General features: G+C 45.3%; 1 protein-coding gene across 2 annotated transcripts in view; it reads right to left on the reverse strand.

Moving 5' to 3' along the window:
• Positions 1-12,733, reverse strand: part of LOC115089680 (alpha-1-antitrypsin-like) — a 70,198-nt gene that overhangs the window by 16,233 nt on the left and 41,232 nt on the right. For both annotated transcript variants that reach the window (XM_029597873.1, XM_029597874.1), the window contains one exon: positions 1,978-2,125. In XM_029597873.1, the coding sequence (XP_029453733.1) occupies positions 1,978-2,125 (148 nt within the window). The remainder of the gene's footprint in view (positions 1-1,977; positions 2,126-12,733) is intronic.

Here is a 12,733-nt window from a genome sequence, read left to right on the forward strand (position 1 = left end):
CTCGAGATAAGCGCACACTCTTCTGCATGCGGAACAGGCCGCACCACGCGGCATGACCGCGAACTAAATTTAGACTAAACCCTGGAGAAAAGCAGCGAAAAACCTTCAAATTTGCCCGGGAGGACAGCGCAACACACCCGGACCGCGACGCAGCAGCGAAGGGAAGGGAGGACGCTGGGCCGGTCACAAAAACAAGCGAAAGCAAAAATACAGGGTTTTTTTTTTTTTTTTTTTAAAGGGCTCTGTGCGACTTACCTCTGAGGGTGAGTGAACCGGGCTCCCCGGTATCACCCTCAGTGGTGGACAGGTACAGGGTTCTCAACCCAGTGCTCCTTTGCCTCTACTACCGGGGGGATGGTCCCACCAGGACCTGACAACCCCCTCGGAGGCAGAAAAGATGTCCTCTTATCCAAAGTTAACTTTCTTTATTATTATTATTATTATTATTATTTTTAAACAAAGCTAAGCCAGTCACACCCAGCTAACCTAATCCAAAATCAACACCTAACCAGACTCAAGGTTTTGCACCTCCACCATCTGCTGGAGACAGAGAAATACTGACAGACTCTAGGTGGCACCTCAGGGGTATAGGACGGAGTCCGTTAAAACTTCTCTGTCTCCATCTGCTGGAGGGGAGGCAAACCCCAGGAGTCTGGACTGATCCGGTACGTACAGGGAATGATGTTTTCATGTCATCTGAAAACAAACGTATACCCCTATTATTCATAAGTACCCATGAATTTTCTCTCATTTGTAACATCACTCCCTTTCCTGTCTAGCTCGGTCATCTTGCACAAATATTTCAGCTGAGGCACACAGAGCATGGTTTCCTCTGTAGCTTGGCACAAATCCAGCTATAAGCCAACCTGTAGATGTCACATTTGCAGGATGGCTAAAATTACCTTCCTCCTGCAACATCTCTAGACCTTGTTGACCTCAGCATCAGCCAAATCAGACAATATGCCCTGGTTTCCTGCATATTAGTGTGCAGTAGGAAGTGATTTCATTTTCAAATGACACGAAAACACTGGTGTAATAAGTTCTTGTTTTGCTAGTGTTTTCGTGTCATTTGAAAATTAAACAAAAAGAAACGCCAATAAACATTCATTTTAAATTTGCTTCATTTTTAGTGTGTGAGATTTTCAAATAGCATGCACTAACTTGGAAACAAAATCAAATTAACCCCCCCCCCCAAACACCCCCCTGAAATGGCACAAAATTAAATCCTTGGGGCTGCACAACTCTAGCATGCAGCACTGCAACTAGACCATATAGCCAGCTCAATATCTATTCAATTGTCTAAGTGGCTGCCGGATGGGTTCATATATGGACTCTTAGAGGTCTAGAGAAGCCTGGGCCACTTCCAACCTTTGAGGCCATTTGCCATAATAAAAATAAAAAAATGACAACATAAAACAACAAAAATTAACAGGTGTCTAAATCTGAGACCCATTTAACTTCGGGCAGTCGTCTGTGCGGGTGGAGACAGAAGCTTTCACCTTCTACCTTCATGCAAGACAGCGAGAAATCGAGAGCTGCTCTGTTTACTTCCCAGCATTTGCCCAAAGCACATGCACTCTGTTGTGGGTCTTGTTTTATTTTTTCCTATTGAATGTCTGCAGTTAAAAGAACAGGCTGAGGATTGCTAGTTGCTTAGTTGTGCAGTTGGAGACTGCACGTCCCCCTCATTCTGCTTCAAAGGTTGCAGCACCCTTCAGGAACTTCCATGGCGGAGTTGGACAACTTGCTGCTGTATCTGTTGGTTCTTGCGTGTTTCAGGTTTTTGCTAGTAGAACACTTGCAACAAGCTACATGGCCTTTCTTCCCCTCCCCCATCTGGACACCATGCTGTAACTGCAGGGTTATCACTTGAACCCTTGCTTGCTAACTATATTCACTTTGGCTCCCTCCATTGTTAATAATCATTGTGAAGGAATCAGCAAAAAGGATAGGAAAGCAGATCATTCTAAATCTTACTTTTGATACTTTCAAGTCACGGTGTCCAGTGATTCCAGAGAAATCAGCTTCATCGGAAAAGACGTCAGACATACCCAGCTTCGTTAAAGTTTCTTTTAAATCAAGGGTTGAAGACATGGTGAACTTTGGAATATGCAATTCCAGAGATCTGTAAACAAAGCAGCACAAACATTATATATTAAGATAGTCTCGTTAGAAACTGTGGGATCCATATTTAGCCCCTGCGTGGCTGCTCCACCCCAAAATGCCTCCTGCCCCCCCGAATAGAATTTAGCTGGATAAGGGCTGAATATAGATGGATAAATATTACATTACAGGTAGCCAGCAGAGTGAGGAGCCAATAAAGGTCTTTACAAAAGTCTGATGATTCACAATACTTCATTCAATTAACAATCTTTAAAAATGTCTCCTGACATGGACCCCGTGCTTTGCCCAAATGCTGCATCAGGAGGGATAACGGCATAAATTCCAGATACTGAAATAAAAGACAAAAACTCTTATAAAGTAAGGACCACACAAAAAGATGGGCAAAATGTACAAATCATGATAATCACATACCTCGTCATGTACCAAACATCAATATAGGCGGAATGGGTATATATGATTTGGCTATTTACTCATCAGATAATACAAGGACTAGGGGGCACTCCATGAGGTTAGCAACTGGCACATTTAAAACAAATTAGAGAAAACTGTTTTTCACTCATTGCGCAATTGAGCTCTGGAATTTATCGTGAGAAAATGTAGTAAAGGCAGTTAGTGTAGCTGGGTTTAAAAAAAGGTTTGGACAAGCTCCTGGAGGAGAAGACCATAAACTGCTATTAATCAAGTTGATTTAGGGAATAGCCACTGCTTATTAGGGATGTGCAATCATTTAGGACGAATTAGGCAATTTCGTTGAAATTGCCTAATTCGTCCTGGTTCAGGGATCCCGAAAACCAAACCAAATTTTCCCGAAATTAGCGCCAACATTAAAATGTTAGTGCACACTAACCCGAAATTCGGCTCCCCCGAATTTCAAAGGCCTGAACCGTGGGAAATATGAAATTTCCTGTGGTGGGCCGAAAACAAAGCCTGAACCTTTCTCTACTGTTTATTACCAGCATTAGTAGCATGGGATTTATTTGATGTTAGGGTAACTTGCCAGAGTACCTGTATCCTGGATTAGCCACTGGCTAGTCCTCTGGGCTTGATGGATCCTCCAGCTGTATGGCAATTTATGTTCTTAGGTTCAAGATTTTCCTTGTGTAAATCCATGCGGGCTGTGTCTCATTAAACCATGTCTTCCAGAGGCACCACCCCCCTTGCAGCAGAAGAGGACTGGAAGGCTTGCCTGCATAACTTACCCGCCAGCCCCCAGATGAGATTTGTGCAATGTTCTCTCAACCTAGTTTGATGGACTCTCTACCTGGGTAACATCCTGACCCACAGTGAGAAACTGGTTTAGTATGAAAGATGTCTGCAGATAAGACTCCCTCAGGAAAGAAGTGGCAGAACTCAAAGAGGAGGTGGTGAGATTAAGAAGCATCTGGAAGAAAGCAGGTGTTCTCCTAGGACAGCAGGATGTTAGTCCTCACAGATGACTGACATCATCAGATGAAGCCCGGCACAGAAAACCTTTGTGTGCTAGTCTAGAAACTGACTAACATACTGAGCATGCCCAGCATGCCACTATCCGCGCGTCCATGCGGGGTCCTCCTTCAGTCTTGTAACATAGAATTCACAAGTGAAACATAAAACAACAAGATGCAGAAGAACCCAACTCCGCAGGGAGGTAGGTGGGTTTCCTGAGGACTAACATCCTGCTGTCCTAGGAGAACACCTGTTACAGGTAAGCAACTCTGCATTCTCCTAGGACAAGCAGGATGGTGTCCTCACAGATGGGTGAATACCAAGCTACAGGCTGTTCCCGGAAACATATATGACCAACCTGCATTGAAAAACAGGTGCCAACAGGCACCAAAACAACTGTGGTGCAGTTGGAAAGACCGGGGGACAGCCTGATCCCAAACAAAGGGCTTTAGGTAGGAAGAGTTGGGTTTAAACCTGGAAGAGGTTGCGAAGGACAGATTGGCCGAAGCTACTATCTTGCCAACCATCCATGGATGCACTACTGAAAATGTATTCATAAGTGGCTGTTTTCACCCCATCCACAGTGGAACAAAGATTGGGCATGCTTTCCTCCCATGGGCTTTGCACCAGTTCTGAAATGTCTTTTTTTTTATAAGCTTCGCATACTGCACCATCTAAAGCCTTTTGAAACATTATGGATATAAAAACTGTGATTCATGCCTTAATTACATCCCTTCTGGATTATTGGAATTCTTTATACTTGGGTTTGCCTCAGTCTACGATACATGTGCCACAATTAGCACAAAACGTAGCTGCGCGACTTATAACTGGGGCATATATTCGCCATCATATGACTTCAATTTTAAGTTAGATTGGTTGCCAGTCTCATGAAAGATTAAATTTAAGATTTTATAGTTAGCTTTTAAGGCCATTCATGGGTTATTTATTTTATTTATTTATTTAAAATCTTTTATATACTGTCGTTTAGTAATGCACCATCACAACGGTTTACATATAGGCACATATTTTTAGTTTGGTTACAAAGGTATCTACAAACGTGCCATTACAATGTCGGTACATGCTTATATAAAATAAAGTATAGGATAGGTGACATGGATCTAGTCCATTTATATGATTAATAGGGTAATTGTACAAGAGTTGTGCTTAAACTGGAGTTCTCTAACATAATTATTGAGTATAAAATGAAAAAATGTGGGACCACGCATCTAGGTAACCTTGTTCTGTGTTTTTCATTCTCCATTCTCATTGTGAAATGCTTTTCTGAATAGCCAGGTTTTTAAACTGTTTTTGGAGATTTTTGGATCACTCTATAATCTTACCTCTAGTGGCAATGTGTTCCATAATGTTGGACCAGCCAAAGATAGTGCTCTCTCTCTAACTTGTGTTAGTTCGGCTGTCTTTACCGAGGGGATGGTTAGTAGAGCTTTATTGGCTGATCTCAGATTTCTTTGGGGTACGTGTAAGCGTAGCGCTGTGTTTAACCAGTCAGCTTTATCTTCATTGATTAGTTTGTGAATTATGCAAAGTGTTTTAAATTGCACTTTCTGCTCTATTGGGAACCAGTATGGTTCGGCCAGTGTTTGAGTAATGTGGTCCCTTTTGCTCTTGCCAGTGAGTATTCTGGCGGCAGAGTTTTGTAGGACTTGTAGTGGTCTTATTGTTGAGTATGGTAATCCTAGAAATAGTGTGTTACAGTAGTCTGTACTTGTGAAGATTAGTGCTTGGAGGACTATCCTGAATTGTTTCTGGGTTAGTAGCGGTTTCAGTCTCCTGAGGACCATAAGTTTGGTGTAGTCTTCTCTGACTTTCAGTGATATGTGTTGTTTAAGGCTAAGTTCTGTGTCAATTATTACTCCTAGGTATCGGGCTTTCTCGGCTATATCCACTTTCTGACCATTTTTAAGTTTGATAGGGTTTTGAATCAGTTCCATGTTTTTCCGTTCTAGGTGTATAAACTCAGTTTTTTCAATGTTATCACTAGCTCCATTTGGCTTAAATAAAATAAATAAATAAATCTTCCACTCTCGGGCACACTAAAATAACCCTAAAACCCACCCCGACCCTTTAAAATAAATCCCCCACCCTCCCGAACCCCCCCAAAATGTCTTAAATTACCTGGGGTCCAGTGGGGGGGTCCCGGTGTGATGTTCCACTCTCGGGCCACGGGTGCATTTGATAGAAATGGCACCGGCGCTACCTTTGCCCTGTCACAGGGCAAAGGTAGCGCCGGCGCCATTTTGGTTCCTGTCCCCCGACGTCGCGAGCGTAGGAGATCGCTCCCGGACCCCCGCTGGACCCCCAGGGACTTTTGGCCAGCTTGGGGGGGGCCTCCTAACCCCCACAAGACTTGCCAAAAGACCAGCGGGGGTCCGGGAACGACCTCCTGCACTCGAATCGTGTTGCTGTACTGCAAAATGGCGCCGGCCATTCGGCTGGCGCCATTTTGCAGTACAGCAATATGGCCATATGGCCGGCGCCATTTTGCAGTACAGCAACACGATTCGAGTGCAGGAGGTCGTTCCCGGACCCCCGGTGGTCTTTTGGCAAGTCTTGTGGGGGTTAGGAGGCCCCCCCTAAGCTGGCCAAAAGTCCCTGGGGGTCCAGCGGGGGTCCGGGAGCGATCTCCTACACTCACGATGTCGGGGGACAGGAACCAAAATGGCGCCAGCGCTACCTTTGCCCTGTGACAGGGCAAAGGTAGCGCCGGTGCCATTTCTATCAAATGCACCCGTGGCCCGAGAGTGGAACATCACACCGGGACACCCCCACTGGACCCCAGGTAATTTAAGACATTTTGGGGGGGTTCGGGAGGGTGGGGGATTTATTTTAAAGGGTCGGGGTGGGTTTTAGGGTTGTTTTAGTGTGCCGGTTTTCCCGCCCTCCCCCTTCCCCTCCCCCTTCCCCCGATTTACGATTTTTCACGATAAATCGGGGGAATTCCTATTATATATCGCCTCTAACGATTTTTAACGATTTAAAATATATCGGACGATATTTTAAATCATCAAAAAACGATTCACATCCCTATTAGCCAGTCCGATTTCTCATCAAGTATTAGTTTATGTATGGTACATAGGGTTTTGTATTTAATTCTGTGTTCGATAGGTAACCAATGTAGTTCCGCCAGTGTTTCAGTTATATGGTCCCTCCTCCTTTTTCCAGTTAGTATTATAGCTGCTGTGTTTTGCAGTATTTGGAGTGGTCTTAATGTTGTGTTTGGGAGTCCTAATAAAAGGGCATTACAGTAGTCCATGCTGGAGAAAAGTAGTGCCTGTAGAACTGTTCGGAAATTAGTGTTAGTAGTGGTTTTAGTTTTCTGAGTACCATGAGTTTATCATAGCCTTCCTTTACTTTCTGTGATATGTGTTGTTTTAGATTGATTTCAGGGTCCATTATTATTCCAAGGTTTCGTACTTTTTTTAGCTAGTTCAGTTGTCTGGTTGTTATTGAGGGTTATTGGCGTTTGGCTGATTTCGGTATTTTTCCGTTCTAGGTGTAGAAATTCTGTTTTATCAATATTAATCACAAATTCCATTTGGTTTAGTAGTTGTCTTATAATGTCTAGGTACATGTTAGCCAGATTTAGTGTTTTCTCTAATGTGTCTTCTATAGGTAGAATTAGTTGAATATCATCTGCATATATGTAGTGTGTGATTCCTAGTTCTGCAAGCAGATGGCATAAGGGCAGCATGTATATGTTAAAGAGGGTTGCAGACATCGTTAAGTGATAGGTTGATGATTTTGGCTATTGTATGGGAGGCTATGTCGGTAAGTGTTTTTATATCCATAGTAGGTATGGTATCTATTTTATGTGGGGCAGGATTTAAGTTTTTTATCATGGATTCAACTTCGATGTCGGATACTTCGTCAAAGGTGGTCCATTGTGTCACATCTCTTTTGATCATTTTGATTTCCTGTTTTGTTGAGTTAGGGATCTTATTTCTTAGTTGTTTTCATTGTATTTTAAAAATTTATCAACCAGCACACTGAGATGGTCTTATCATAACTTAGTAGTAGTACCTTCATTTAAGCAAATTAGATAAGATGAATCCAGAGGACGTCTTGTCTTATGTTGCTGGCCCAGGTCTCTGGAATGCACTACTAGAAGCTCTTAAAGCAGTAACTTCTTTAATGACATTTCGCAAAGCATTGAAAACATTTTTTCTTTGGCTTTTACTAACATAACTGAATTACTTGTTTTTGGATTCGGTTATTTAAATATTCATTTATGTTTAAAAGGAAAGAATAAAGTTGGTTAATGGGAATTCACTATTTTAAAGCATATCAGAGGTTAGGAATATTATGGTGGCTAGGTGATAACAGGAATAAATTTATATAATAGAAGAGGTTTGCAACATGGCCGATCAAGTTTTTGGCTCTGAACACTACCATTGATGCAGGAAATATTATGTACAGGTGTATGTTGGTTTTGTATTTTGTTTGATATTTATTTGATTTGATTATTCATGACATATATTTACATTTTATGGCTGTTTTAATTGTTACCCACACAGATGTGTTTTAATGATGCGGAATATAAATGTATTAACTAAATAAATAAATCAGCAAAAGCACATGTGCACATCTCCTGCTGAACCACACAGTGGGGTACAAAGTCCGTGCAGTCCCTGGCACCTACTTTATCTGTGGGTAGGATTTAGCTGTAAATGCACGTTTATAGATTTGAAAACGCCACCCATATGTGGAATTTTGTCTAACCCACCTCCCCCAGCAAGCATCTCCCCTAAATGCAGATAAAACTGCACCAACAACATGCAAACTCTTAGCTGCATCCTTGAGCAAGGACAATTTAAAGAGAGTCAATTAACCCAGAAAAAAGGCCTTTTACCTCTCACTGTTCAGAACACCTTATAGAAGTAGAATTCTGCCTTCACATCTGGATCTGCTCACGAGACCACGTGTATTACTGAGACTCTCTCTTGTGGTAGCAGAGCCAAACATTAATGTGGAAATCTACTGAAATCTTATTTTAGGAACTTTTCAAACTATGAGGTCGATATTGAAAAACTTTCCTTGTCCTTCTCCCTGCCTCCCAATTCAATGACCTTCCTCCTCTACATACCTAATTTCCGCCAAACTCAATCCCCAATGGCACCCCTCTGAATGGGGGAAACTTACCCCAAGAGCCCCCCAGCTGAACTAGCAGGAGACACCCTTGTCCTTCCTGCTGGCTCGGCATTTCTGGCGGCTCTGACAACAATGCTAGTGCAGTCCCCTATTAGCCTTGTTGTCAAAGCAAACAAACAACGCCCAGGCAGCAGGAAGGAAGAGTGCGTCTCCTACTAGCTCAGCTGTGGGCCCCTCAGGTTAAGTTGTCAGTATTCCAAGAGAAGTCGATGGAGATTGGGAGAGAGGGCAATGGTGAAAGTGGGCAGATCAAAGGTATGGGGAGGGAGAAGGGAGAAGTATTGACTTTTGTGTTTAAAATAAAAAGCCTATAGGGTGCCCAAAAGGGAGGGGGAGCAGAGGGAGCTGTGGCTTAGGATGCTGGGAAGGAGAGTAGGCAAGCAGGATTGTGGCTTTGGCAGTATAATAAATAATGGCCACAGGATACCGGGACGGAGGACGCATCTCTGCTGCCAGTACATTACTACAATGATATGGAAGTGCTGCGAGGGGATGGTGCTTCAGGGATTGCAGCTTGGGGTAGTTGTATTTATTGTTTTATGGCTTGTCAGAGTGTTCTTGAGCTCAGGCCAGTCAGATTTAGGATCACTACTGCAGTGCTGTCATTTGGCTTTGTAAGGCCTGGATTTATCAAAATGCACTAAATATCGCATGTGATAGGAAAAGTGGTGTGCTTTATGGTAGCAAGCAGTTTATTGCAAATTAGCACATGCAACCACTGGGGGGACCATTTTAAGCTGCTAGAGATCCAGCCTAGCTAATCAGGGCCCTTCTACCCCCGGGGGGGGGGGGGGTGGGAGAGAGAGAGCACCTAGCCATAATGCCCTCATACTAGGTAGGTATTTATACCTCTATATGAGGCCTATCTAGTCACTCGAGGTGAGGTTTAGGTATTAGTGCAGGGGTTAGGGGCCACTTTGACATTCAGAGTGAGAGGTACGAACAGAACAGTGCACTCTTGTGAAGATTTGATGACCTTCGGAATGAGGAAACACACAAAGATGAGATTTGTGCAGTGTTCTCTCAACCTAACATTATGGGCTCTCTACCTGGGTAACATCAAGCTAGGTTGAGAGAACACTGCACAAATCTCATCTTTGGATGAGTTTCCTCACTCCGAAGGTCACCAAATCTTCACAAGAGAGCACTGTTCTGTTCATTCGTCTCACTTTGAATGTCAAAGTGGCCTCTAACCTCTACATTAATACCTAAACCTCACCTCGCGTGACTAGGTAGGCCTCATATAGAGGTATAAATACCTACCTAGTATGAGGGCATTATGGCTAGGCACTCTCTCTCTCCCCCCCCCCAGTGGATGCAGAAGGGCCCTGATAGCTAGGCTGCATCTCCAGGAGCTTAAAACAGCATTTGCAAAAACATCACATAGCACAATAAAGCACTATTGCACAGCTTTACACAAATGAAAAAGGCATAGTTAAAATACACATTAAAGCCATGCAATAGGGCTTCACAAATTATGCAGCCAGCCCACTTGGCCACAAATCCCACCCCAAACTCCTCCCCCTTTTCTAATTTGCATCACACTATGCATTATGGCATTTTTGCATGTGTTAAATGCGTTTTTGAATGCGTTAAAGGCGTTTTTCATGCAAAAATACCTTAACGCATGCGAAAATGCCATATAGTACTTTGATAAATGACCCCCTAAGTTAGGAAGCTAGTGCCAAAAATCAGTGCTAGCCATCTTTCTCCAATTACACTAACCCCACCCCTTGAAATGCCCAGAATATGAGTGGCTGCCTAGTGAAATTTAAGTAAGTAAACATGGCCAGACAATTTTTTAAGACTTTGATCTAGCTGGTTAAGTCCATACTTAGCTGGATAGATATTTTGTATACTGTCCTCAGTGAATTTTGGGACAAAGTCTTTTTGGCATATTTTGCCTGCACCCATTGCTCCAAGACTAAAAGTGAAAGTATTGCCTGTACGTTAGCTTTGAAACTTGCCATGGCACCTGCATACATTTTCAGTGTAAAATATCATTTATCCATATTACTTTCTTCTAATGACCAAAACCAGGGTGGCAAACTCTGTTCCTCAAGAGCCACAAACAAGACTGGTTTTCAGGATATTCATAATGGGGCGGATTTTCAGAGCCCTGCTCGCGTAAATCCGCCCAAAACCGGGCGGATTTACGCGAGCAGGGCCCTGCGCGCCGGGAAGCCTATTTTACATAGGCCTCCCGGCGCGCGCAGAGCCCCGGGACTCGCGTACGTCCCGGGGTTCTCGGAGGGGGGCGTGTCGGGGGGCGGGGCCGGAGCGCGCGGCGTTGCGGGGGCGTGTCGGCAGCGTTTTGGGGGCGGGTACGGGGCGTGGCTACGGCCCGGGGGCGTGGCCGCGCCCTCCGTACCCGCCCCCAGGTCGCGGCCCGGCGCGCAGCAGGCCCGCTGGCGCGCGGGGATTTACGTCTCCCTCCGGGAGGCGTAAATCCCCCGACAAAGGTAAGGGGGGGGTGTAGACAGGGCCGGGTGGGTGGGTTCGGTAGGGGAAGGGAGGGTAAGGTGAGGGGAGGGCAAAGGAAAGTTCCCTCCGAGGCCGCTCCGATTTCGGAGCGGCCTTGGAGGGAACGGGGGGAGGCAGCGCGGCTCGGCGCGTGCAGGCTATACAAAATCGATAGCCTTGCGCGCGCCGATCCAGGATTTTAGTGGATACGCGCGGCTCCGCGCGTATCTACTAAAATCCAGCGTACTTTTGCTTGAGTCTGATGCGCAAGCAAAAGTAGGCTGATCGCGCTTCTTTTAAAATCTACCCCTTTCAGTTTTACTACCCGCGCAACTCATTAACACATGAAATCATTCATTTACTAGAATTGAATGAATGTGTTAACTTGCTCACAAAAGCAAATATATAAATGATTCATAGATTTATACAACTGAGTTTACTTGCAATGTATAAAGGGTGCTGAAATGCACTGTTAATATGAGCTTTAAGTCTTTGCACAGCAATTGACCAAAGTCCAAGTCACAAAATAGGCTTCCCGGCGCGCAGGGCCCTGCTCGCGTAAATCCGCCCGGTTTTGGGCGGATTTACGCGAGCAGGGCTCTGAAAATCCGCCCCAAAGCGTGTGCAGCCTTGAAAATACCCTTGCAACACCACAGAATCAGTTATACAGAAATGTGTGTTTATATATATATATATATATGTATGTGTGTGAATATATATATATATATATATATATATATATATTCAAGACTGCACACACTTTGGGGTAGATTTTAAAAGAAGCGCGATCAGCCTACTTTTGCTTGCGCATCAGACTCAAGCAAAAGTACGCTGGATTTTAGTAGATACGCGCGGAGCCGCGCGTATCCACTAAAATCCTGGATCGGCGCGCGCAAGGCTATCGATTTTGTATAGCCTGCGCGCGCCGAGCCGCGCTGCCTCCCCCCGTTCCCTCCAAGGCCGCTCCGAAATCGGAGCGGCCTCGGAGGGAACTTTCCTTTGCCCTCCCCTCACCTTACCCTCCCTTCCCCTACCTAACCCCCCCCCCCGGCCCTGTCTACACCCCCCCCTTACCTTTGTCGGGGGATTTACGCCTCCCGGAGGGAGACGTAAATCCCCGCGCGCCAGCGGGCCTGCTGCGCGCCGGGCCGCGACCTGGGGGCGGGTACGAAGGGCGCGGCCACGCCCCCGGGCCGTAGCCACGCCCCGTACCCGCCCCCAAAACGCTGCCGACACGCCCCCGCAACGCCGCGCGCTCCGGCCCGCCCCCCGACACGCCCCCCCTCCGAGAACCCCGGGACGTACGCGAGTCCCGGGGCTCTGCGCGCGCCGGGAGGCCTATGTAAAATAGGCTTCCCGGCGCGCAGGGCCCTGCTCGCGTAAATCCGCCCGGTTTTGGGCGGATTTACGCGAGCAGGGCTCTGAAAATCCGCCCCTTTCAGTTTTACTCACTAACCCTGCACGAATCATGAAGCTGTGCAACTCATTAACACATGAAATCATTCATTTACTAGAATGCCTCCATTGTATCTAATGCATATTCATATGGGTA

Source organism: Rhinatrema bivittatum, chromosome 4 (genome assembly GCF_901001135.1).
Source record: "Rhinatrema bivittatum chromosome 4, aRhiBiv1.1, whole genome shotgun sequence".
Classification (NCBI taxonomy): domain Eukaryota; kingdom Metazoa; phylum Chordata; class Amphibia; order Gymnophiona; family Rhinatrematidae; genus Rhinatrema; species Rhinatrema bivittatum.